Below are 27,357 nucleotides of genomic sequence, written 5' to 3'. Positions count from 1 at the left end.
GGTGGGCCTCATCAACACATGAAACCCCTTAGCTAATTATGATGACGGGCAATGGTGTGATGACCAGTGATGTGATGATGAAGGTATCTCTGCTTTGCCGTGAGACCACTGGTTGCCCCTAAGGCAGCCTTGCCCAACCTCAGAGGCCTTGGACTTCAACTCCCACCAGCCCCAGCCAGCATGTCCAGTGGTCAGGGATGTTGGGAGTTGCAGCCCCAAACATCTGGAGGTTGGGGAGAGCTGTCCTAAGGCCTCCACCGTCAGTGTCCCTGTGCTCCTCTTCACAACTCTTGAAAGGGGCCAAGGAGGTTCCCTAGCCCATGTCAGGCTACCGTTACCGGGTCTGGAGCCGCTGGGGAAGCCGCGACTTTGAACCGCAATGTCCGGCCTTCTCTTCAGAACCCTTTCAATTGACGTTAAAAAAAATTAACACCCAAGATAGCCATGCTGGTCTATGGGGACGAGGACGACCCAATATCCCAAAAAGAATGCCAACTGAAACGTTAACCTCCCCTCTACCCAAAACAAAACAGATTTCGGAGGGGGGCACGGCTTAATCTTTCCCGTTCTGGTGTGTTGCGGTCCCGGTCCAAATCGCGCTTAGACGTGAGTAAAACCAAAGCACAGCGGTGGACAGCTACACGCTACGTAATTAGCGTAACGTGTAGTTTTGACCCTCAAGCCGCAAAGTCCGGGCGCTGTAAAAGACAGAAAGAAAAAAAAGGGGGACGGGAAGGGATGAACGCGCCCGCCCGATTCTGTTCTGCGTGTGACTCACTGAACTCACCGCCGGTTCCCGTCACGTATCGCGCCCTCCCACATCGGCGGCTTTGTGTTGCCTGGCAACGCGGCCTACCAGCGGCACAGAAAGGCCCATCGCCCGACCTTTCCTTCCCTCTCTCCAACGCCGCGGGGATTAGGAAGCGCGCGCATTGGGGCGAGGGAAGAGGATGGGGATCCATTCTTAGCTGTGCAGGGGCGGGAACCCGAGGAGCAGGCGGGTGTTGGTGCCCTCGCTCAAGTCACAAACGCTCCCCGCCCACCAGTGGAAAGAAGTAAGGGCAGGCAAGCGCCCACGCCAGAGGCCATCTGCAAGTGAGCTTTCCAGTCTTCCACGCAGCAGAAGAGAGCAGGCATTCCAAAAGTTATATGGTAAAACTAGCAGTCTGGCCAAAATTTGACTGAGTTCTCCTAATCGCCTCTCACGTACATTTTTCAAGGCATTGATTGAACCCAAGGCTAGTAGGGAAGTCATGGTTAGGCCCAGAGTGACTCTGATTACGTGCAATCGAAGGCTGCTGGAATGTTTTGGCTTGTAACAAGTGTAAATGCAATGAGGCACTGGTGACCAGAAATGAGACAGACTAAATTGGATGGAAGCTTTGCCAAAGCTCACTTGAAAAAAAATGGGAGCTTGCAATGCTGCTCAGTGTGACAGGGCTCCATTGTAATACCTGCAAGCTACAAATAAAGGCAGGAATGGTGGATCCTGAGGGGGGATGGACTGGGTCCCAGGGACAGACTGCATTAACATTTTGTTAGGAAAACCAGCTCAGCTGAAGCATTTCACAAGATATTTGCATATTTATTGGCAGCCGTTTAGTTTTGTTGTTGTATAAGGAATTTTACTTTCTTGTATTACATTAGTGTTTGTGTTACATCTGTCACTGACCAGGGCTGGTGTCAAGAGTAGACATGGTGGCGCACTTGCTGAGGGCCCACATCCCAGCAGGAATCCACTGACAAGCCTCCTGTAGTTATTGCTGCTGCTGCTGCTCCTCCTCTTCACCACTGCAACCTGCTTGCTCACTCGCCTCTTATTCTGGCCCAGACAATATAGGTGATGAGAAGGAGGAGCAGAGATGCCACTGCTTGCTTGGTCACTGTCTCTTTGCCTGTCAAGCAAACTAATAGTAGCAGATATGGGAAAGATGCAGAGGAAATAGCAGCTGGTGACCATGGTGCTGCAAAGGTAGACCCAATGAGGGAGAGGGTGTTTTGCCCAAGGGCCCTCCAAAACTTGAATCCAGAACAGGGTGTAATATAAATGATCATATAAAGAAATGAGTGCCCGCATCACTAACAATCATAGTCAGTCATCACATACCTAGGATACAAAGCCAGAGTTTCCAGATCAGTTTATCTTCCTTTAAAAACAAAAACATTCACTACCACATTTTATAAATGAATTACCCCTCAGGTGATCTCATTGCCTTGAACAAGGCCACCCCTTGCAACAAATAACAAACTTCCAAAAAGTTAATCAGTCATTGCCCTGTGTAGTATTTTATTTGAAATAGTTTATTTTATTTTAGTATTGTTCGGCAGAGTGTATAACCCTCCCTACAAAGTGCAGTCAAAATAAGGATCCTTACTGGAGACATAGTTTATTCTCTCCAGATTTGCCAAAATACTTGTATTTGTACAACCTACCTAGTTTAAGAGAAGGGTTCAAACACAGCAGTAAGCAGAGCAGCAGCTAAAGAAAAATGGAAGGTGCACCCATGTATCAGGAGAAAACAGTCGACAGAGTTCCAAAGGAAAACAGCCAGTAGCGGTTGCATTGCATTATTGGGACTAGCATGTTTCTACCCTTGATGGAGGACTGGAGAACCCTATAAGTGTTAGCTGAGTCATGCAAGAAGTGTGTTGAACCATTCCCAGTTGCAGAGTGCAGGAACCTGAGCATAGCAGATGTGTGCCATTTGAATTCAACACACATCACAATCTTAATATAAATTGTGAACATCACAAGGGCAATCCCAGGTCAACTAAACATAGCCCCATTAACAGAGAGCTTCTTCATAGATTCCACAGAAGTGGTGAAGCAGTATGAGTTGTATTTCCCCTGCCATGTTTCAGGGGTCTTGTGTAGTGGGAGATCTGCATGTATCATCTCCTTCACACAAGACCCAGAAACATGGAAGAAGGAACCATAACTTAAGCTTTCTCTCTTGCTTCATTCTGTGTAATGTAAAAACAAGGAGTCATGTAGCATCATAAAGATAAATTATGACATAACCTTTCATCACTACAGTCCACAGTATCAGATGCTGATGAAATGGACTCTAGTTCACAAAAGCTTATCAGCGAGCCTTCCCCAACTTGGTGCCCTCCAAATGTGTTGGATGACAACTTCCATCACCTCATGTCTGGGGATGATAGGAGATGAAATCCAACATATCTGGAGGGCAACAGGTTGGGGAAGGTTGGCATACGCTATAATTTTGTAGTCTTTAATATGCTACAGGACACTGGTTTTTGTGGCACCAGACAAGCAGATATCTATCTCTAGATATCTACAGAATTAATGAAGTAGTCAACCTTGTGATACTTACATTCAGTAATATAATGGGATGAAAGATATAAAAGTTGTATTCAGTCATATGGAACAGACAGTAGAATCTCTTGAGTAAGAATTTCTGAAATTTTAAAATAAAATTTAGAACAGGCTTGAAAATAGCCACCTGCTTAGGAGCCTTTCGAAGAGAAGCGCTTCTTTGTTTTCTTTAATACCACTGCAGTGGTGCCATCAGGGAAAGGGTTGGGGCAGAAGTCCAGGGCTCCATTTAGCAGAATAAGCAGACAAGTCCCCAAACACAACAGGAGTACCACATTTTGAAGTGAGTGAAAACTTTTCCAGGTAAAACACCATCTAAAGAAGTGAGCCCCCATAAGGCAATTGAGGAAACAATGCTGTACACATTTACCTGGGAGTACGTCCCACTGAATAAAATGAGCCTTACTTCTGAGTAGACAATTTTACAGATTACAAAACATCTATGGGCAGTATATGTTATAACTAAACTGAAACTTCTTACTTTTGCTGTTGTGTATAGAGTAGTAATTACTGGTGGGTTAAGAGACTACAATGTTTTAAGATGGGGCTTGACATATATACAGCTTGTGTGTCTGTGAAAATAAACCTCCAATAGTACCTTGTGGTTTCTGAAAAATGACTCATTTGTCTCTATTTGTAATGACCATTGCTATGTGTAGACACTTTCTAAATGGAGCATATGCAATATGGTTTCCAGTTATCAGGTTTGTTTCCAGATATTTCCAGTTCTACCTGTTGCTTGTATAAATATAGTCATTAGCACTCTTTAGCCAAACTAGGTGTAAATAACACCAAGATCAACTGTGGCAGCAAGAGCAGCTCTTATCCCAAATTTGTGATTTGGTTTAAGTTGAAGAGAAATCCTGTGCCTGCAAAACATTCATGTATATTTCCCCCCATGGGGCAAATAATTTGGAGGGAGGAATTTAAATCAGGAAAATGATGGGGAGAGATAATCCTCACCTCTCTCAAAGCAAAGATCCTACTTACAGAACTCCTCTGTCACCTCTAGTTTGGCCCTCACTCAAGAACTCACTAGGTAGTCTTTTTCTTGACCCCCTGTATGCAACTGGAAATAACAGCACTGATCTACTTCACAAGGTTGTTATAAGGCTGAGATAATATACATGAAGCACTTTTAAAACTCTCAAGTGATATATACATATTTAGTAATTATATGGGTTCTTGTAGCATGTGGCCAAAGACGACACTGCAAATTATTTTCTTGTTCATTACCTCTGCCTGGGTCCTCTCAAATGTAGCGTACACCTGGAGGTGAGACCACCACTGAAATACTTGACAGTAAACTGTTTTTACCCATTTGTATGTGCTTCATTATGTAATTAATTGGTTCAAATATGTTTGAAGATTGTAAGAGTTCTTAATTCAGTTCTCACAGAAACAGATTGCAGTTTAAAGAAATTAAATTGGACAGCCCACATTTGGTCACAAAACATAAGATCTCCATTAAGATGTCCAACATAGCTTTATACTTTGTTGACTGGCTCTCTAGCTGACATAACTCCAATTCTCAATCAATTGCACTGATTATCTAGAGTATCTGGGCCCAATTCAAAGTATTGGTTTTATCTTTAAGGCTGCTGTCTTTAATCCTACCTTTAAGGTCCTGGATAACTGAAGGAGCACCTTCTCCAATATACGCTTTCCCATGCCTTGATAGCTGAGGGCCTAGTATGGGATGCTTAGGTGCTGCAACCAGGCCTTAGTTCTTCTTAGCAGTTGCACCTGCTCTTTTAAAACACCTTGCCAAGAATGGCTCATTAGTTACTTCTTTCCCCTCAACCAGGATGTCTCTCTTTAAAAAATACCTATAACGTGACTCCTTTCCTGTTTTTATGCTTTTCACTGTCGTTTTATCTTGTTTCTGGTTTTATTACTTGGCGTTATTATCTTGTATGCGAGTTATCCTGTTTTGTTATAAGTCGCTTTGGGGGTCTTTCTTCTCTAGAAAGCAAGATATTTTAATAACGATATTCCCAGACACATGCGTGAAGGAACGTGCCCCAAGATCCACTTTAGAAGGAAGTGCCAGTACTTATTTTAGGAAGATTGTTTTACTTGCTTCCTTCCTTTCTTGTGGCTGCCGCAAAGGGAGGCGTCAAACGACAAACCGTGCGTGAGAGTGTGTGTGTGCGATACGTGTCTAGCTGCACTGTGCTCGATGGCTGCCCCACCTGCTATAAGCCTTTCCTGCTCCCTCCCATCTTATAAGCATACCAAGCACAGGATTGCTTAGGGGGAAGCAACAGCCAGAGCCAATCAGCACACAGCAAGGCGGGCTGAGTTGCATGTGCTCTTGTTTGTGTACGTGCAGGAACAAGCTCCCGGCAGAGAGGGCGGGATTGCAGCCAGAGCGTTGTAGTTTCTTTAGCTGGCACGGCCGGTGTTGTGTTAGATGCACTGGAAGGAGAGAAGGAGCAGCGCTGAAAGTCAACCGGTCCCACCATAGCTTGTGCCACGAGGTTGTTGAATGAAAGTAAGAAGACAGCATGTTGCTGTTGGATTACAACGCAGAGGTGAGAGTGGGAAGGGTACACATTTCCAGAGGTTGAACTGATTTCCAGAGTTTGAACTGCTTGCAGCACATTCTCACACTGTTGGTTAAACTCATGGCCCCTTAAGATCAACGAGAAAGAATAGCAAAAAGTGCAACAGTCCAGCGAATTTCTCCTTATTTCATTAAAATCTCTAATAATGATTTCTTGGGCATCTCAAAATTTTGCTCATCAGAAAGCGGTGAATGGGTTTTTAGGTACAAGAATTGTGTTTCAAACACTTATCTCTTTTGTAGACGGATGGTCTGAGCCGCCTTCTGGAAGCAGGGACTGAAGTGAATGTAGCTCCCGATGTCTTTGTCCAGTCCCCAGCTCATCTGGCTGCTCGTGGAGGACATGCTTTCTTTCTACTTTGGCAACTGCAGACAGGAGCCAATTTGAACCAACAGGTATGTTTTCTATTACTCAAAGCAGTTGTAATGCTATGTATGCCTGAATAGTTCTTTAAATTTTCTACTAACCCTCTTCTGGTGACTATTGAATACATAGTCCTTCAGCTTACAATTTACTAGGTGTCATGGTATTAAGGGGATAGCAAAATAAGTGATTTGTTAAAGGAATATACCGTATGCTATACAGTCATATTGAAAATGATGAGCCGAAATGGTTGCAGACTCCTTCTCAGTAGCTGGTTTTCAGGAGCATTTGGGGGAGGGGGGAGCAGAAGTCATGATGTCCATAAATTGATAAAGCAGGCAGAGAGAGTAAATTTGCTTAGGATCTACATATTTTTCAGTGGGCTCAATCCTGCAGACTAGATAGAGCTGATTCTGGTTAGACATCTACCTCTGCTTGTGAATTGTTTCCATCAGATCAGGATTCTTTAGTTGAAGATTACGGCCCTACACTAGAAATCAAATTATTTAATCCCCCAAAATTGTTCACTGATTACAATAGTTAAGAGATCCCTTACAACATGAAACATCTGTTTATTTAGGATTGGCTTGGGGAAGCTCCAATTCACAAGGCAGCTAAAGTTGGGAGTTTGGAGTGTCTTACCTTACTTGTCGCCAGTCATGCCAGCATTGAGTAAGTGCACCAATTCAAATGTTAATCACTTGTATAGAATTTATTCAAGTCATATTCTGCAATTTATATTGGGAATTGAATGGAAGAGACTGAATATGTAGGAGAATAAACATGAATCCTAAATCTAGTTTAAAAAATGCAGTTACTATCTATCTCTTAAGGACGTAAGCTGTACAACTTCAAATTGCAGTTCAATCACACACAAGAGGTACAGGGACTTCTAGATAGTTCTGGTAGAGGATGGAAGTTTAGGTCCACAATTAAATAAAGTTAATTGTGTTAAAGTCTCACAAAAATCAAGGAGGCTTAGAATTAGTTATGCATAATTTGCCATATTAATTTCAATAGAATTTAACCATGACTTTCAGTTTGATCAAAGCCATGTAGCTCAATCTTGCAAATGTTTAGCCAGAAATAAGTCCCACTGGATGCAATGGAATTTATTCCCAATTATGCAGGCGATCCCGAACACATTTACATGGGAGTAAACCCCAGTGACTACAATGGACCTTAGTTCTGAGTAGTATAAGATTACTCTGTTAATGTTTAAACACTCACATCACTTCATCGGACACTTAAAAAAGAAATGATTACTCTGCTTTAGTTGGATGGAAAATAAAATATCACAGTCAAATGTATTGATTTTGTTTTAATTATTTATCTCAGCTTGCGCAATAAGAATGGTCAAACAGCAGAAGACCTCGCATCGGCTTTTGGATTTTTGGAGTGTGCCCAGTTCCTCATGTCAGTGAAACACATGCGAACCAGAAAAACAGTAACACAGATTAATTATTCCCTGCATGACAATGATGATTGCATGCTTGGAGATGCAGCAAGAAGACAGAAACGAGCATGTGAAAGCAAGAGACCCATAAGCAAGAAGAGAGTGAGATCAAATGGTATGATGCTTATCTTCCACTAGACAAAAGATTATCGTAATAAGAGGCAACTTCTTTAAAGCACAGCATTTAATCTGATACAAATTCAGTCTGGGAAAAGTGTATTAAACGGCCACAGTAAAGCCAACATTTCCCAGTATCTTGCAATACAGTTGTATGATAGGTCTACAGTTTAGTTAGGCACTAGATATAACCTCAATACGAGAAGGATACCCCAATCACAGTAGTGCAAATAAAATATTTTGTTCATATACTGTTAAATTAACTGATTTTAGTACCACGTAATCCCTAGAAAGAGTGTTCAGGATTGCAGCCTCAGTCTACTATTTCCATCCTCTCACCTTTAACCATACCCATTTAGTATTGCCCTCCCCAATGTGACTGTCTCCCTTCTTCGAAGAAATATATGGTATATAATATTGTATAATAATGGACAGAGCACCTTTTTACTAAACAGCAACTGCTGCTTGAACCCATATACTTAGAATGTTAACTGCTACATCCCTTGGCAACATTTTGAAAACACAGTCCAATATTTTTTTAAAGAAACAACCCTGTAAGATTTATACTCTTGTACTCTTATGTTGGTATTCCATAGTTGATCACACCCATTACTTTCACCTGGGTTATATATTAACTGCTTTTAAAAAGTTTGCTGCTGATCACTGTTATTTTTAATTTAGTGTTCAGTTTTAGAAGTTTTACGGACACACACTGCAATCCTATAGATGTTTATTGAGAAGTAAGTCCCATTGAGTTCAATGGGACTTACCTCAGGTCAGTGTTTATAGGATTACAGCTTTAATTTTATTTATTGAATTTAACGATTTTAATGATTTGTTGCTGCTGTTGTTTAAATGTTCTGTTCGGACCCTGCTTTCAGTGCTTACTTAAGTGACTAATGTTCTACAGCACCATGTACATTGATGGTGCTATATAAATAATAATAATAATAACCGGGGTTCAGAGCTAAAGTGGGGGGTGCTGAACTATGTCCCACCAGGCCCTCTGCAGGCCAAATGACAACAGTGGGCAGGACTCCGTACACCGAAATCATTTCCTCCATCTCATTTTGGCTTTTCATGCCTTCCTCAGAAAAGAGAAAAGGGCTTGGCCAGTGCTGGGAGAAGCAGCTTCTCCCAGTACTGGCCAAGTCCCTGGCTTCACACAACATGCATTGTCCCCATGGGAGCACTGCACTTGGCTGGTACTGGAAGAACGGTTGCTCTTCCCAGGGCCTGCACCTCACTGTTACCTCTAATCTGGGATCAGAGCTAACAGTGGGAATTCCGCCATGGGTGTTTTCTCTAAGGGTGGGGCTTCAAGGCAAAGTCACTCCTCCTGGAGGAGCCCAAGGAGATCTTGTGAGCCAGATGCAGAATCTCCACAGGCTAGATTAGGCTTCTGGATCAAAGATTGTGCATTCCTATTTTAAATCAATAAAACATGCTGTGACAATCCCTGGGGCAGTGGGGTTGTATGGGAGGGAAAAGAAGAATTTCTAAGCTGATGAAGGAAACGGGTGGGCAATCACCCCTTGAAAACTGATGTTGAAGATGGGGTTATGTCATATTGAAACTGGGTGATATATACAAATAGAATGCTTAATCCAAATACAGGCTTTATGTTTGAAAATCAGACATTTTCTTTGCATTTAAATAGATACGAAGTCTTTGATGCCATGGGAAAACCAATCCCCATAAGAAGAAATATATAAACTACTAGAACTCTACAGAGACACATGAGCTGAAAATCGAATACTTTGAACAATGCCTTCTGAGAAGGAGAGTAGGTTGCTTCTTGAAGAAGATACTTTTTTAAAAAAAATATCCTGTATTTACACAATAAATATGTATAAAAGAACTGGGGTTTTTCTATCATCTTTCTCCCAAGTAACTATGTAACATTTAGCATTAATAATGTGACTATGTTGCTCCTCCTACAATATCAAATACTTCATCTGCATGCACACACTCAAGGAAGGGAGGGGGATGGTATATTAAAAATTAGCATTGCTATCAGGCTCTAAAAACTACTTTACTTCAACATAGCTGTGGACTATGGAAATACCTTTAGGCATTATTCACTGGTTCAGATGGCATGCTAAGCCATGCTGGGTTAACCATTTTGGGCTAACCATGAAGGCTTAGAGTGCCATGTGTACGCCGTTTCCCCCAACCACAGTTGCTACATAATCCTCAGGCGCCACAGCCTCAACCGACTGCCAGCCTCAGCCAGGAAATGGCTACCCTGAGCGGTGCGTGCCACAAAGGATGCTGGGATGCGGAATGGACCAGTTGGAGGACTGAAGAGATTAGCAGGGAGATATGTGGCTAGGCAAACTCCACAACAGACTGTGGTTCCATGATCATGTGGCAGCAGCATTAGGTGTGGCTAGTGGTAACCACAATGAGACATTAGCATAACCATGTTCCCCAAAGTGTTGTCTGAACAGGGTCACAGTGTTTAGAGCATAATAATGAACACGATCTTGTTGATTAACACACTCTGAACTCATGCATCAGTCTGCAAGGATCACAGAACTTCACTGCAACGCTGAAGTAATACCTTATAGTGTCACATCATGCCCCCAATAATGTTCTATTGAGAAGTCTTAGGCTGCAATCCTATACACACTTACTTGGGACTAGATCCTGCTTCTGAGTACTGTATAGGATTGTGTTGTTAGGGTCAGATTATAAGAGCAGGGAAACTATTACAAAATGACATGTTTAATAATCAGGTTTTATTTGAATAAATCATTTTGTACTCTAAAATATTGTATTTCTATTTCAGTAGGTGCTCTGAGCAACAAGGAATTTTAAGTAAAAAATCATTGCAAAAATGCATGATTTCTCACACTGTATACATATTTTAGGTAAGACATAACACAGCTGTTACCACAATCTTCTAAATAGGTGTTCAAATAGATTTCGGTCGTTGAGGTAGACACAGGTTATAATAAGCATCTTTATTCCAGAAATCTGGGCCCTTCCATCCGCACCAACCCTAGAGAGTAGAAGGGGGAGGGGAACCCCCACACACTGTAAGTCTGGTGTTACTAGGATGAAATTAGCTGGCATTTTAGTAAAACATATGAATGTTCTATGTCTTCATAGAGGCACAGAAGCTATTTTTTTTTTAAAAAAAAAATCAAATGCTATAAATTTCCACACCAACCAGTAGTTTATGCATTTTAAAGATTAAAAAAGCATATTGTTAATAGGCTTTGTTGTGAATTAAATACATTTTAGAAGTCCAATATATGCCTGCATTTTAAAACATACACTGGTTACCCAGCTCCCAATTATAAACACATCAAAGCTACAAAAGCAAGAGATTAGCCTATACCAGGAACCCTCAGGGGGCAGATTTGGATGAGAGGAGTGGATCAAAGGCTGGAGCTGAGCAATGCTATATTGTAGTTCTTACGTTGAACAATACTTTGACCACTACTGCCTCTGATAGTAAATCAACTAATCCAAAAGCTTTATTGTACCCAACAGTCCCCCTGTGTCACATTCCAGGAGTTCTCACAACTGCAGCTTCTGCTGGAAGAACATGAAGAGTCCACAAGCGCTATTCAGGTGGTCAAATACCCTAACTGTGAGGGGAGATGGGGGAATGCACACTCCTGCCCAAGCCCCTCTACTCCTGGCCTCTACATGCTGACAGGGAAGGTCTGAAGAGGAACTATAACTGCATTCAGCTGAAAACTGCATGTTTAAGAACCCTGCACAATCCTGGCTTATTGAAACAAGCCAGCTTCATAACCATGGTTTGAAGTTGGCTTCTTTTAAACAAACTATAGTTAAGATTAACCACAATTTGTTGGTTTTGGACAAAACAACTGTGGTAAATCTAAAATGGAAGTGAAAGTTTCTGATCACCTCTTCGCAGTCACAGAGGAGGAAGAGTGGGGGAACACATGAGCCCAAGGTTCATTGCAGCTTGTTCCTGTCATTGTAATCCATGGTTTATCATGACGTTTGAAACAGCTCTATGTCGGCATATTTGCTCTTTCCTAAGAAGCAAATCTGTTATTGTGTCAGCTCAGCAATATTGCACCTTATATGTATCCCTATGTATTTCTCGACAGCTGAAACCTCCTCTCCATGCCCAGTTATTTCCTATGTGAAAGCATAAAACTGAATTTGATGAGGCAGAATGAAGTCTGATTGACAAGCTCAAACCTCTTTTGCCTCAGTAACAGGGTGTGAATTTTTAAGACTCAATATGGCACTTGGTGTCTCTTGTTTAAAACCATCAAAGATCTATAAACTGATTCATGAAATTTATTTTCAGGGTATTGAAAAAGGACTTGTTTTAAAGAGTTCTACCCAAACTCTCAATTTTGAATAGTATTTTCAGTCTGGACATTCTTTCATTTAAAGAAAGAAACAAATAAATAAAACACTCAACCATAACATGGCCAATAATTTAAGGAAAGAGACTTGGGGAACAATCCTGTATGAAGTTACCTGGGAATAAGTCCCATTGAGCTTAATCGGATTTATCTCTTGAGTATCAAGCATGCACAGGATTTCATTTTTAGATACACATTTTATGGTGAAAGAGGCATACCACTGAGAAGATATCGCAACACCTGGTGCAAACAGTTCGTAAGTAAAAAAGATGATCCCAACAAACCTGCATGCAATGCACTTTTGTGCATGCACAAGAACAGGGTGTGTGCATGCTGATTTTCCCTTACCTCTGATGGTGTAGAAAGGCCTCAGAGCAAATTCCATTACTTCTATGCTTGTGGCACACCTACTTGTTTTCAGTCTAGGTTCAATATTTGCTAACAGCAAACCCGTGAACTGTTCATTGCAAATTCAGTCCATGATTTTGAGGACCTTCGGAAACATCTGTTAAGCCAGGTAAGTGACAGCATGCAAAATCATGGCCTGGGCTAGCAACACTCACCTCACATTTAGTTATTTAAGTATTTGTGATGGATCATTATAAATGGTTCATCATCAGAGAGAGTCAACCCTCTATTTTATTTTATTTTATTTCAATTGAGTTGTGACTGACATTGTTCCAGTTTGGATCTGGTACAAACCAACAAAGGTTCAATAACTGGTACAGCACCTCTCTGGAGCAGAATCTGTTCCAGTTTATATGGGGAAACCGAAGTAGGATTTGTTTTAAAGTATAACGCTTAAGTGCTATGGGACATGCACTAAATAACTAGAACACATAACAGTGCATTTGCTACATATTTCTAATTTGTACTATTTAATTACACTGCATTGCATTCTTCAAGCAGCTTTTCTTGCCTACTGTTTCACAGCCTTTTAACAGGTCAGAATAGAAAACCAAGAGAAGTCCAAAATTGGTAAAAACCCTCTAAGACTTGTTTTTTACATAGTTCATTCTGGTTGGAGCCAGTGAATTCAAGGGATTGGGGCAGAGTGCGGGTGAGGGGGAGGTTCTTAGTTAGACCCAAATTTTGAACCAGTAACTTGAACATTGTTTAAGGTTCAGTTCTGGTTCAGCATCAAGAGAGAATTTCAAATAATGGTTCAAGTTCTGTTCTGGCTAAGGAAAATAAATTAAGGACCACTGTTTATTTGGGTTCTGGTTCAAATTCAATTTGACTCCCTTCCCACAATTTAAAAAGTACAAACAGGTCTTAAAACTGGGTTACAAGGGCTGGTTTGAGGTCCAATTTCAATAGGTTAGAGCAGCCTTCCCTAACCTGATGTCCTCCAGATGTTTTGGACTACAAATTCCATCAACTCCAGCCAGCATGGACAATGGTCAGGAATCCTGAGAGTTGTAGTCCAAACATCTGAAAGGTACCAGATTGGTGAAGGCTAGATTAAAATGTTTTCCTTATTTAATATACTTTCCATTTTCCACCAGAAGAAAGCAGCAGAGGCCAGGGGGACATGGTGCACTTGACATGCTGTACTGGTAGGTGCATTTATTTATTTATTTATTTATTTACAATATTTATACACCGCTCCCCATTCAAAATTTGCCTAAAAATATGTGCATCATTACCACAAATGGGATCACTTCAATACCCTCCTTTCTCACATGTAGAAATTTAGACTGTGGAATTTACACACATTAGACAAAATATTCCCGTTCGGTAGCAACAACATTCAGAGATTAAAGTCAAATGTGAAGATAAGAGCCTCACCTTTTCTAATACAATATGCAGATCCTCTTGCCCTGTGTAATGTGGATCCAGGATTAGAAATTTTATGTGGCCTGTGCTCTCATTCCACGCTACCCCTAGTATTGTGTGAGCCAAGACTCCACCACCTGAATTGGGAAAGTGAGAGGAAGATGATGCAGGATTTCAGGTAGTATATGCAACGTCAATTATACATTTAAAGAAAGTCCTCTGCAATGCCCATTTCCAAATATCTGAAAATCAGCTCCAAAAATATATGAAAGCTTTCATGAAATGCATGGCAGGAAAATGCGAAGACAAACGACTGAAACAAGCCAACATTGTAATATGCAGAATATAAACTATTATATGACTAATTTGATGTCTATTCCTAAAGACACCAGCAGCACAATTCTACACATGTTTACGTTGAAGTCAACCCTACTGTGTTCAATGGAGCTTACTCTCCAGTACGTGTGTTTAGAAGGGCAACTCATCTGTTATGAGCAAGGCGATCAACAAGGACAAGCAGTGTTTACTCTTTAAATAGAAAATGTCATTCCTAGATGAGTTAACCAGACTAAGAAAACAAAACAACCTTCCCAGACAGTAAGAAAGATCTTCACAAAATACACACACACACACATACAGCTATTTAATGTCATCAGTAAATAATACACAAACATTGTGTTTTCTGTTTTATAGCCTACATGTGGCCATTTTAGCCTACATGTGGCCACTTGTGGCCTGTTTTCTAAGAGCACATCAAGTGGGCTCATGTAGGCTAAAGCATGAGTGCAACACAAAAAACCCTGGTCTTAACTAGGATTCAACTCCATTTCATTTGTAAACCTCAGTTCATTTAAAGGACACTCTATGCATGGTGGAAGCACATGCAGATGCCTGACTAGATGGTGGCACTCATCACCCGACTCATACGCTACATTATCTCAGTGGTGGGAATGGAGGGTGGTCCGGTTTATCCATCACATGAGGAGGAGCCCTGCCCTTGGTAATGTATGAACTGGGGCTGAGAGAACCCAATCTATTATTGCCCAGCACCACACCCTTTCTTCTATCAGTTCGAGAACATGCCTGACTGAGTACATCTTTGCCACATGCATCATTTGTGAAAACAAATGACAAGGAAGACATTCACATTGTACCGGTAATTAAAATAACATTTAGCACAGTTCTGTTTGGTAAGTATTTCTGATTGGGGGCTATTTGTTCCTAAAAAGGAACAGAAATGATTAGCAGAAGGTTAACTGTGCCGAAGAAGGCACTCTTATCTTGCTTGAGAGTCCAAAAGACGTTTTTTATCCTTTAGAGACCCCTACACAGGAGAAAAAAATCACAGAGCAGATGTTTCTTTACTGCCATTATCCTACTTGAAAGTTATCTAAAAGGATAACAAATAAAAGGAAGGCCATGATTCACAATCATGTGGTTGCAGAGGTTTTTTTTTAAAGATTCTCACAAACTCATCTTTTAAAAGTTGCATTCCTATGTATGTTTACTCAGAAATAAGCCCCATGTTGTTCAAGGGGGCTTACTCCCAGGGAAATGTTTATAGGATTGCAGCCTGAACTCTGTTGATAGCTTTCCTGGTTGAAAACCATTAATCTTATCCTATGGACTTAAAAATCATTGGGGGAAATAAGATACACTCCAATTATTTTAGACATTAGGAATTAGCAAACCCAGACCTTAGGTACAGCTTAGATGTTTTTCCCCCCTAATCATGAGTAGGTATGGGAAGTGGGGGGGGGGGGGAATGGGAAAAATATGAAGTCTTCAGACACATAACAGAATGTTCAGACACATATCTGATACATAGAACTAGTAGATTCATGTATAAGGAAAAGTGACAGCAGATGTAATTCACAAAAAGAGTGAAGGGTCTTGTGACAGACCTGGTTATACATGTCGAAGCACATGTTCCAAACAATTAGATGGAACAATTCTTCCTGACATAGCACCATCTCAAAAAGAAGATAGAGGATCACATGACTGAAAGCTCTCCCATATAAAAACTCAATGTCTGGAGGAAACGGAGGGGGTCTGTAGCTTTTCACTGATCTCCTAACTTTTCAGAAGCATGGGGATCTTTTATTTATTTGTTTGGGAAAACCTTCAAACATGCAATACCCTCTCTGTGTTCTAAAGTAGCACATTTCCAAGGAATGAACCAGAATCTTCAAAGCCCAATCTGTAGTATACTTAAAAGATCAGTAGAATATTTAGAATAGAAAGGTCTTGATAATGTGAATGTGTGAGTATTATAAAGCTTACCAATCATCACTGGTGTGCCCTCAGTCTTGAAGTGATTAGCAAGTTCTCTTCCCTGAGAAGCCAGCTCAGATCCTTGGCTATAAGAAAAAGTTATAGTTATCTCTTTCAGCTGGTGTTTAAATCTTTGGGAGGGGGAATTAACGAAATACGCAAGTCCCAATCCCTGGTGTCTCCCAGTTTTAGACAAATCATGCCCCCCATAGCCTTCTAAAAACAGTAGCTGTCACAAATAGTAAGGGAGCTGGGATCTGTCCCTCAACCGACCCGTAATTTGAGCACTCCTTTCAGCAATAACCATCTAGGCAGTATTGCTATGGATTCCCCTTACATAAAGTAACTCTGGATACATGCACGATCAGCAGTTCTGCCTCCAAAACAGAAGCCACAGTTTACTCTTCAAAAAACTCATTCTGCCTATTATTAGAAATGTACTAGGTTGCACTCCCCTTAATTCTGAATTTGTATTAAATAGCCTGGATTATTATTTTTTTGCTTTGAAAGCACTCAAGATAGCCTTTGGATTATTTTAAAAGTGAAATCTCCAAGCTGCTCTACATCTTCTGCTACAAAAACATTACTGCTGTTGTGCCTTTCACAGTCCTGATACTCAAACTCTAAAGCAAGCTGTATGTGACTTCTAATACTAATTAGAAAATAACAATGGGAAATAAATTATTTGTCTGTAATCTGAAATCAATTTCACCATGGCGACATTATTTATTACTGTACCAGACAGTGGTGGTTACCATATTGGATTTGGTCTAAAATGAAATTAGTATTGAACAAAATGTTCTCTCCCTAATGCCATTTTAGAGTTGAGTTTAAAGTCCTCCAGAATCAATAGATTTGTGCAGGATTTAGATAATGAATTTAATCCTCTCTAAATGACAAAATATGCAATCACTATTCATACCATTGCTAATGGCAAAGGCTTGCTTTTGTAATGTGGGAGTTAGTGCTTTATCTCTGACGTAACTGCATATGTAAACTATGTAGTTCCTGCAGAACTGACTAAGAAGTCTTACAAAGCTTTATTTATCACTACATTTTTATACTTCTCACCCTCCCAAGTGCTTAGGGGAGTATACAACAGCTGTAATCAACACAAAATTGTGGATTTCTTTGGAATGCTGAGACATCTGGCTTCATAAGACCCCAAGATGCAGAGATGCATTTTGCTACTGTGGCCCATCTTTTGAGGCACCCATTTCTTTGCTCGATTCTTGCCCTACGATGGTTTGGTAAGAATGCTTTAAAGTATTCTTACCTGACAAACAGTATTTTTGACGTTATCCGTAGCAGTTGGCTCAGTACAAGCTGCACTTCAATAGAACCAATCCACTGACGTGATCCAACAAAGCCTGGTGGCTTGTCTCCAACATCAACTAGAGCCTTTGGAATCACCACCATCCCCAGAAATGGAAAACAAACAAACCCAGAAGAAACAGTCATTTCTGCAATAGCTGTAAATTATTATTACATTAACCTATTCAAACACTCTTTTAAAATCCAGTTTATTAGAAGCAAAAAGCTACAAAGGGGATTTGAAAAAATAATATCACTAAGTTAAAATAGTGCTTCATGCAAAATTGGTATGCAATTTAATTAGCATAAGTTGTGCTAATCTAACACCAAAGCTGTCTCTCCCACCATAGAGGGTTTGTGCCAGCGACCTGGTTCGCACAATCAATCGCAGCCCACTGTGGAGCCTGTGGACTCCAGTTTGGCAATCCAAGCCCCACTGCTGCAGCTTCTTGTTACAAATATTGAAAATGGCAGCCCCTGCTGCAATGGAAGGCCCTCTTCCTTTCCCAAGTCCCGCCCCCTCTCCGATCCCACCCCCTGGCCTGGTGAGAGGGATCTCCCAATAGGAGGGCAAATAGAGCGCAGGGGAATCACTTTCTTATCTCTGATCAGAGATAACAAGGGGATGCCCCAACACTCAGCTGAGCTTGCAGGACCAAGTTCCTTCCTGTGCAGTTCACGCCCCAATTGGGATGCAAGTGATGCCAGATCAACAAAGATGGCCCGCCCCTGTTTTCCACAGCACTGCAATGATGGGGCACACTCCTCCACTGGAGCACAAACTCATCCATAAGGTACAAGCTGCAGCAATGTAGAACCGCTGTGCTCTGTTAGGTGCAATAGGCTGCCCCAGAATAATCTAGCTATCAGTCTTTTCAAGAAACCCAGCCATCTGTACCTGCTGGATATCCTTGTGTGTCGGTACTGATCTCTCCGTGTATCCCTGATGCTTGAACCATGAGCATATTGTCTGTAGAGAGCGATAAGCGCAGCCCCAGCCGTTATCATCAATATGGTCCTGCATGTAATGATGATAACTATACGTGCCATATACCAAATAGACCTGTGCAGGAAAGAAAAAGCACACAGTAGTCCTGCATGTTAGATTCTGAATGTTTTTACAAAGATAATCATTTTGCCTTTAAAACATGTAATTTATTCTTATTATTAGTTATGGTTGTTATTGATTATGATGATTGATGCATGAAGTTCTTAAAGCGTTACATATGTTGTATAAAATCAACACAGCCCTTGCTCACAGGCTTCAAGAAAACAAGCAAATTCAGGCACTAATTCTACATAAAGTTTAAAATATATTTAACGGCCAGGTAGAATAGCCATTGAGTGAGACTAATGACACTCAGTACCATAATGTGAGCTATGTCATGTCATTTCTCCCTCAGATGTTACCAGGTGGAATAGATGTTTTCAAATTAGGGCTCTGGAAGTAGGATCCCTCTAAGCAAGGATGCACAAATAAGCGTCATTGAAATCAAACCCTTAAGTGATATTCCTCAAGGAAAGCCTCTCAAACCTCTCTTGCACCACAGCCTTGGTATGTATCTGTTTGTTTATGGGGCCAGTAGGTGAAGACTGAGGGTTGTATGCTTCTCATTTGTGTTGATGTTGACTGATAGGTGCTGGAAGCCAGATAAACATCCCACCCATTTTTGTATGCTTCTGTGGATTTTGTTCTTCTTTGTGTTCTAGTGAACTGTCCTTAGACTTGAAATCAGAGTGACAGAAAGTACAAATGAAACTCACCATACCAGACTCTATGCCAGGTGGATTAAGATGTACATGTGGGTTTCTGAGATATCCATCCTTGAATGGTTCATCTGGAAAGTGATAGGCATTAGACCTTCGGAAATAAGGTCTGTCAAATGGTAGATTAAACCGTCCATGTAATTCCTAAAAGCAAAGCAAAAATGAAAGAGAGTTAATCAATAAGAAAACTAGCTCTTTTTGTTCTACCTGATGATAAATATACTTTAAAAATCAAGACTGTTTTATTACCACTCCACCCCCATCAGTACTAAAATCACATGCTGTAACATTAAAGTACTTCTTCTACAATGAAGTCCTTAGATGTGGGCCTCTAACTACCAAGAAATGACTTGGATAAATTTGACTCACTACGAAATCAGAGAGCCATTTGCCTGAAGTAACTTGCATAGAACAGATATGGGTCAAAATTATATGGGAAATATGGCAACACTTGACCAAAACTGAGAAGAAACAGAAAATACATTACAGAACAAGACAGAGCCACACTCATGCATAAGAGTTTCCTGAGTCTCTGAGGGCTGAACAGAAGATCTATCTCCAGATGTTTTGGATTTCAACTCCCAGAAGCTTCTGCCAGCAGAGTCAGTGGTGAGGAATGAAATCCAAAACATCAGGAGATCTGCTTTATGCCACTCCTGAACTAGATGATACAACAGATGTGCAGTTGCTGCCAAAACCAACAACCTGGCATTTTTTTTCTTCCCCTCTGCCCCAGTAACCTCTGGAAGAATGAAACATTTATGTGCCATCACACTTCAACAAGATGTGCAATGAACCTACAAGAAGTGACCCACGAAACAGAGAAGGGGAAGGGAAATTCAGGCATGTGATAACATCACATCATGTACTTCATTTCCTTACATCAGGGATAGCCAACCTGGTGTCTTCAAGATGTCTTGGACTACAACTACCATAATTCTTGACCACTGATCATGTTGGCTGGGGCTTATAGAAGTTGTAGTCCAAAACATCTAGAAGGCCCCATGTTGCATACCCTTGTCCACCATGTTACTAGAGAAGGGAGAAATGCTTGGTTGATGTCTAGTTCTGGTCTGAGTAACTGATGGCTCAGCACACAATACGGAATTCCTATTTAAACACTGAGCAATTTTTATACAGAGAAGAATGGGAAGCAACTGCATATGTGGGGCTTTCAGTCACCACTCTCAATAAACGCTGCTACATGGCACATGGAAAGAACTTTAGTTACAGAGAAAAGTACACAGCCTCTTAAAGTGCTAAGATGCAGCTAAACATTGTACAGTACACACCCTGTAGGCCTGTAAACAGAAGTCAAGTTACAATAATGTACTCCTGTACATAGGAATAAATAGAACTTTCAAAATGGATATTTCATTTAGAAAGGAAATTATAGATTAATGTTACATTATTAATAAAAGTGAACATATCATAATATTTAAGACAACATCATCCAAAGAATATTTCATTATAAGACCTACCTGCCTGTAAGTCTCCAGCTGACTATCAGAAATGCCTGTAGGATATGAGACTGTTACAAGGTGCTTTTTCCCTGGTAACATGAAATGAAATTGTTCAGGCACCACAACAGATGTTCCTTTCATATGTTTCAAAATGCACCTTTCCATATCAGTTAGCTGAGCATGAATTGCATTCACCAGGAGACTTCGTAAACTAAGGAAATCAAGGAAATCATTTTAAAACTAGGACACCAGAAAGGCAGGGTCATTCTTTCACATTCTGTCCCTTAAACTCTGCATTCAGAGGGCAGAGCAATTCCTATAAATGAACAGTTTTGCTATACTTAGGTTGTATCTATGTTGGGCTTAATGTGAGTGGACTGGTGAATGTGCATAAGCACCAATTGTGCCCACGTGCATGAAGGCATGGAGAATGTACACAAACTGGCAAATATATATCTATATCTATATGGGATTTGACACATTGCCTGGTCAATGTGGATAATCATCATTACCAGTGGATGTTGGAAAATATACACTCATAAGTGTTTCTGACACCGCCTGCTTTTTATGCTTAGCCTCTAAATACCTTTGATAGATTGTCCAGATAATGTAGACCCCAAGCAGAGAATGAATATTATCCATTTATTTACAGGAGATTTATATTCCACCTGTAGATTGAGCCATCCTCAATGTGGCTTACAATAGATTGTAATAACACACATATATACAGAAACACACACACACCAAACCTACACAACCCAGCAGCCCTTAGTCCCTTGGCCTGTGGATGTCCTCTAGGGTATGGAGAGCAGTACCAAGGTTTGAGGGGTGGGGAGGGGAGTAGCTGTGGTCTATAAAGATTCTATCTTGACCATATACCCCATTCAGCAGTCAACCAATTTTGAGTGACTATACCTGGTGTTGGGCAATAGAGATAAGATAGGGATTTTGTTAGTGTACCGTCCACTCTGCTCCCTATCTGTCTGAGCTACCAGAGATGGTTTCAGAAGTGTTGTTAACATCCATGTTGAGATTGCCTTGTGTGGAGCAGCTCATGACCTCATGACAACCATGGGCCTGTCTCAAATAATGTCCAGACCAAAACATGTGGCAGGACACGCATTGGATTTGGTCTTCTGTAGTGGAATGTGGGGAGGTGAACGGTGGATGGGGGAAGCCTACGATGAGTCCGTTGACCATGATATCCTTCTGGACCAGCTTTCTGGGATGGGACTTGGGGGCATGGTGTTGCAGTGACTCCAGTACTTCCTGGGGTGGGGGAACTAAACTGGGAAGTGGTGTTGGGGGGACCTTCGGCCATTGACATTTGGGGTGCCTCAAGCATTTGCCTTGTCCCCCATGCTTTTCAACATCTACATGAAACTGCTAGAACAAGAAATCGGGAAGTTTAGGCTGAGGTGTCAGGAATTTAAGAAAGCCATAAAGACTGAACTCTTCCGGCAGGCCTACCCAATTGAATTTTAAGATGCCTTTTAATAATGTGCTGCTTTTTAATAATGTATTAGTTTAATATGTTTTAATCAATTATATGTATTTTATGGTGTTTTGCATTTGTGTTGTACCCCGCCTCGATCCAGAGGGAGAGGCGGGTAACAAATAAATAAATAAATAAATAAATTATTATTATTATTATTATTGGATGATACACAGCTCTACCCATTTTTTCTACAGTTGAAATCCTGGACAGGTATCTGGGGCAGTATTGAAATGGATGAGGACTAATAAACCGAAACTCAATCCATGTAAGATGGAAGTACTGTGGTTTGGGAAATCTGCTAATCTAGATGGAGGTTTAGATCTGACTCTGGATGGGATACACTCTCCTTGAAGGCCCAGGTAGGCAGTCTGGGAGTGCTCTTGAATGCAGCACTGTCTATGGAGGCACAAGTGGCATCAGCTGCTAGGAGGGCTTTTTACCAACTTAGGCTGGTTCAGCAGCTGCAGCCCTATCTAGAGAAAGCCGTTCTAACCACAATGACATATGTCTTGGTTACATCTAGGTTAGATCACTGTAATGTGCTCTACATGGGGCTGCCCTTGAAGACAATTTGGAAACTGCAACTGCTAACATCGTCAAAACTGGTTGGACAATGAATTACATCAATAGACCAGGAATAGTCTGGCAGATCTCATCTGCTGTGGAGGTTGGGGCTGATGGCTTTTAGTAGCTGGCCTTAACAAAGGCCATAGACTGTTCTGGAAGGGGAAAACATTTGGAGAAGAGGGCTTGTGTTTCTTCACCCACCTTCCCTCTCCCTTGGCTGGGGAAGATGTCATCAAGCACTGTGTGTGTACACGCATGTAGAAACTGCAATGTTTGGATAAAGACAGAGTGACAACAGACAGAGAGCTGAATTGACTCTGGAAACATTTTAGGATGCTGGCTGCTCTTTTAGAAATCAGATGTTGGAACAGTGAATTTTGGGATAACCATCAAAGCATGTAATACTGCACTTCCACCAATGCTCAACTTGCGTAATCATAAATACAGAAATGTTATAAAATGCCATAAGACGTACCTGAGATCTCAATCCAAGGGAGACCAAACCTAAATGCTGCATCCCTGAAATTTCTCATCACTCCAAGAATTAGAATTGGAGAGTGCCTTTACAATACTACAGAAAAAAAGCTAAAGAAACCTCACAAATATAATGTTGTATACATATTCTACTTACTTCCGCCACATTTCTTCTGGAGACACGGAGACTACAGCATCAATTGGCAAGGTCATGCTTATGTAGTGATGCCCTTTGTTCTCCTTTTCAATGACTGGAGCAAGAGCCTCTAATGAAGTTGTCATTTCCAGCATAAGATCTATATTTACTATAGGCTGCTGCAAAAGAATAAAGACTTAATTGTACAAGTTGTACAATCTGGATCATGCCAAAGTTGTTATGGTTACCCTATAGCCCAAGTAACAATTCTGGGGGAGAAACTTAGATCAGAAAAATGGTTAAACCCCACCCCATCATAACAGTTCCAATTGAAGTTAGGTGGACCAATTGATGCTTCTAAAAGAAATTAAGCAAGACAAACAATATTTAGTATCTCATCTCATATGCCCCCCAAACTTGCCAAATCAGGGGGAAAGAGGGAGGGATCTGACTGACTGCTGCATCAGTGAAACATTGTATCAGTACTGTGGGGGTACTACTTTAATGATGCAGGCAGATGTGGTCAGGAAAATGTAAGGATCTGGATGTCAAGGACAGCAGATTTAATTGTGCACTGATCCAAGCATGTCAACTTCTGCATTTTTGCCGAACGGACGAATGAATATGCTATAAAAACAACATAATGGTATAATTATTAAAAAAAGTTTTTTTTTCATATTCAGCTCTCCAAAAGAATGGCAAGAAAGAGTATACGTACCAATTCTTGTGATTTTTTATCTTTCTTTTTTGAAAACCTGCGTTTAGTCTCATCTTCTTGCTCAAATCTGGAAAATAGTTGTGAAGTCATCTTTTAGTGAGGAATGATCGTACTAGAAACAAACAAACAATTGCATTCCTATTATTGTGCAGTTGTACTCACTGAATAAACCGTAGTATCTCTTTACAAGCAGAGTCATCTGAAAGCTCTGTTGCAACTGAGAATGTTCCACTATTTGGCCACAGATACACTGGGCTGTGGCAGATTCTGAACACCAGCACATCTGAAGTCAGTTTGGCTGAAAGATCACTGAAAACATATTTTAATGCCTCTTTTGTTGAAGAATCTAAAACATGAAATGGAAAGAAAATAAGATTAAAGGGATGGAGGGGTGGATCCAGATTTTAAATATTCAGAAGGATCTTGGAAAGAAGAGAGAAAACAATTATTCACTCTGCCCACTGATAGGATATGGCAAGAAGCAATGGTTTTCAATTAAAGTGAAGGTTTCAACATTAAAGAATTTCCTTACTATAAGAGAAAAGCAATAGAGTAAATTGCCTGGGGAAGGTTTTGTGTGATCTAACACTTATGCTGAAATCTCAAACATACTTACAATGAAGTAAGTATGCTTTCAAGTAAACATGCATGGGATTGTGCTATTATATATCATTAATACAGCTAATGCCAGGCCAAAATTGTTGTATTCTAAAATAAAGAGTTAGAGTCAATTATGAAAACAAAACCTGAACATGGACAAATCCTGAAGTATAGACTTAGGATTTATGCAAGCCTTCCAAAGGCCGGATAACGTCAGTGGGCATGACCACCCCCGCTGAAATCCTCATCCTGGGTGACATGCACAATGTGAGCTGATTCACCCCACACTGTGAAGAGTGGCCACTCCTCTGAGCACTTGCTGAGTCTCCAACTTCACACAACACAGGTTGTCCTTGTGGGGGCGGCACACACCATACAAACACCACTGGAAAAAGTAGCCGCTCCTCCTAGCATTGCTGGGTCCACTGCTGCTCACATGCCCACTGTTAACTCCAATCTCAGATCCCTCTGAGAAGGGATCCACGGAGGCTCTGAGGGCCAGATGGAAAACTTCCACAGGCTAGATTAGGCCTACAGGCTAGAGGTTCCTGATGCTGCGCCACCAAGCAAGTAGCTTTGTGTGATGCTTATATGCTGTGGCAAACCAGAAGCAAGTACAAGTGCATGGCTGCTGCTATGCTAACACTGAGTTTCAGCTGTATCTCTGTGGCTATACGTGGATCCTGAAAAGTTACACATATTCAGACCAATCCCCAAACATATTACTCATACCAATTTGGTTAAAATAAAAAAGTTTTTTGCTGACAGAATAGTTTCAAAATCACCTTGTCAGTTGCAGGTAGTTAACTTTTTCTACAGAGAAGTTACTAATACTATAACATAGTATAAGGTACTTTTTTTAATAGACGCACCATCAGTTGTGGCCAGCTGAAATGCCAGATCCAGGCCTCCTCTTATTCTAAAGAGTATGTCCATACTCTCTAAAATGACCTATTTGGGGTGGAAAAGAAAAGTTAATATGAATGGAAGTGCAGGTGCTTTGGTTGAAATCCTAATTAAATATGCTAAGGGTGGAAACTCTGATATAGAATCCTAAATATTATTTAGAAATAAGCCCCTTTGCGCTTAGCAGGCTTATTCCTGTAACTGTACTTAGGTTTGCAGCCTTACAGCTGATCCTATGAATGATTATTTGGAACTAAGTCCAGTGATACTTCCTCCCGAGTGTGTGGGCACAGAATTTTAGCCTGTTCTATATATCTCCACAAAAGTCAGTCCTATTGACTAAGAAGAGGGCCCAGTATCATGCCTGAACTTGTTATTACAAGCCTGAGCACAGGCATATGGATAAATACAATTGAGGGATTGCCCAAAATATATATATGGACACTGACTAATTTGACAAAGGATTTCTTGGATCCAGACTCTTGATGTGGCCTAATGAAAATAACAGAAAGCCATTGGACAATTTGTGTCATCTTAGATGGAAAAAGATGCTGTAGAATCATAGAATAGTAGAGTTGGAAGGGGCCATCAAGTCCAACACCCTGCCCAATGTAGGAATCCACCTTTGTATCCGAGCAAAAGGAAAATTTATCTATGCCTGGCTCCATATTACATCTTCAAACATGCAGGTATAGAGTAACACTTCTAGAGAAAATTCTACATGATAACTGCATGTCCAAATCTCTAGTCCCCCTTTTTTTTTAAGGAGAATGCTAAAGGAAGTGTACTTCGAATTTCTACAGGGCCAGATTACAATGTGCAAGAAAGGCTGGTTATATCTACAACAGTCACTTGGTCCCATTCATCAAGCTTTAATCCATGACTGCTTGTTTTGCTAATTTAACATTATTTCTTATTTGTATTATATATCCTTTTATTATTTATTTTAACCCCAATACTTACGCAGTTCTAAATTTGCATGTATGTTGACACCAGGTGCATGACTCAGAGGACACGAGGCTGGAGAAGACTGCATTAGGGCAATGGAAGCAACCTGGCGCTCTCCAGATGTTTTAGACTGTATCTCCCATAATCCCTGATGACTGGCCATGCCAGCTGGGTCTTATAAGAGTTGTAGTCCAACACAGCTACCCCTGTATTAGGCGCTATGCTTGGGGCATGATGAAAACGCCTCCAGTTGCTTGGTCCTGGCCAAAGGCAACAGAAAATAAAACTCCATCCCCCACCCCCCAAGAAGACACAGTTTCTGTGCTGGCAGATCCCCTTGCAGGGGTGGGCAACTTGTGGCTCGCCAGATGTTTTGGGTTACAGCTCCCATCAGCCTTAGCTAGCATAGCCAATGGTGAGAGATGATGGGAACTGCAGGCCAAAACATCTGGAGGGCCACAAGCTGCCCACCCCTGAGGCATCCCAGAGAGCATGATGCTATCCCAGTCCCCTCCTCCCTTCATGTCAGGGGGAGAGAGAACCGACGTCCCCTCCCTCACCCCCAAGGGCGGCGGAGGGGGAAAGGCTGCCTCACTTACCACGTCCGTCAACGGCACACTGAGGGGAGGCGTCCCCGGCAGCTGCATGCTCCTCCCCTTCGGCCTGAAGCAAGATCAAGGTGGCTGGCTTGCCCCGGAGCTGA

At 41.2% G+C, this 27,357-nt stretch overlaps 2 protein-coding genes across 2 annotated transcripts; one reads left to right on the top strand and one right to left on the bottom strand.

Annotated features, from left to right (window-relative positions):
• Positions 1–1,843: 1,843 nt before the first annotated feature.
• Positions 1,844–9,562, top strand: ANKRD37 (ankyrin repeat domain 37). The gene is made up of 5 exons (XM_063135111.1): positions 1,844–1,972; positions 6,153–6,305; positions 6,854–6,945; positions 7,612–7,844; positions 9,507–9,562. The coding sequence occupies exons 1-5, from the start codon at positions 1,844–1,846 to the stop codon at positions 9,545–9,547; spliced, it is 648 nt and encodes a 215-aa protein (XP_062991181.1). The 3' UTR covers positions 9,548–9,562.
• UFSP2 (UFM1 specific peptidase 2) lies at positions 7,580–27,352 on the bottom strand. Its single transcript, XM_063135307.1, has 12 exons — positions 27,254–27,352; positions 25,673–25,751; positions 24,363–24,546; positions 24,201–24,267; positions 23,504–23,661; positions 20,826–21,018; positions 19,342–19,488; positions 18,476–18,640; positions 17,540–17,664; positions 16,273–16,349; positions 14,002–14,126; positions 7,580–10,853 (listed from the first exon to the last, which is right to left on the bottom strand). Exons 1-12 carry the CDS (start codon positions 27,299–27,301, stop codon positions 10,767–10,769), a joined length of 1,455 nt encoding a protein of 484 aa, XP_062991377.1. The 5' UTR covers positions 27,302–27,352; the 3' UTR covers positions 7,580–10,766.
• Positions 27,353–27,357: the final 5 nt, after the last annotated feature.

Source organism: Elgaria multicarinata, chromosome 10, assembly GCF_023053635.1.
Source record: "Elgaria multicarinata webbii isolate HBS135686 ecotype San Diego chromosome 10, rElgMul1.1.pri, whole genome shotgun sequence".
Taxonomy (NCBI): Eukaryota; Metazoa; Chordata; class Lepidosauria; order Squamata; family Anguidae; genus Elgaria; species Elgaria multicarinata.
Note: the sequence above shows the minus strand (reverse complement) of the source record. Positions and strands in the feature narration are given on the sequence as shown.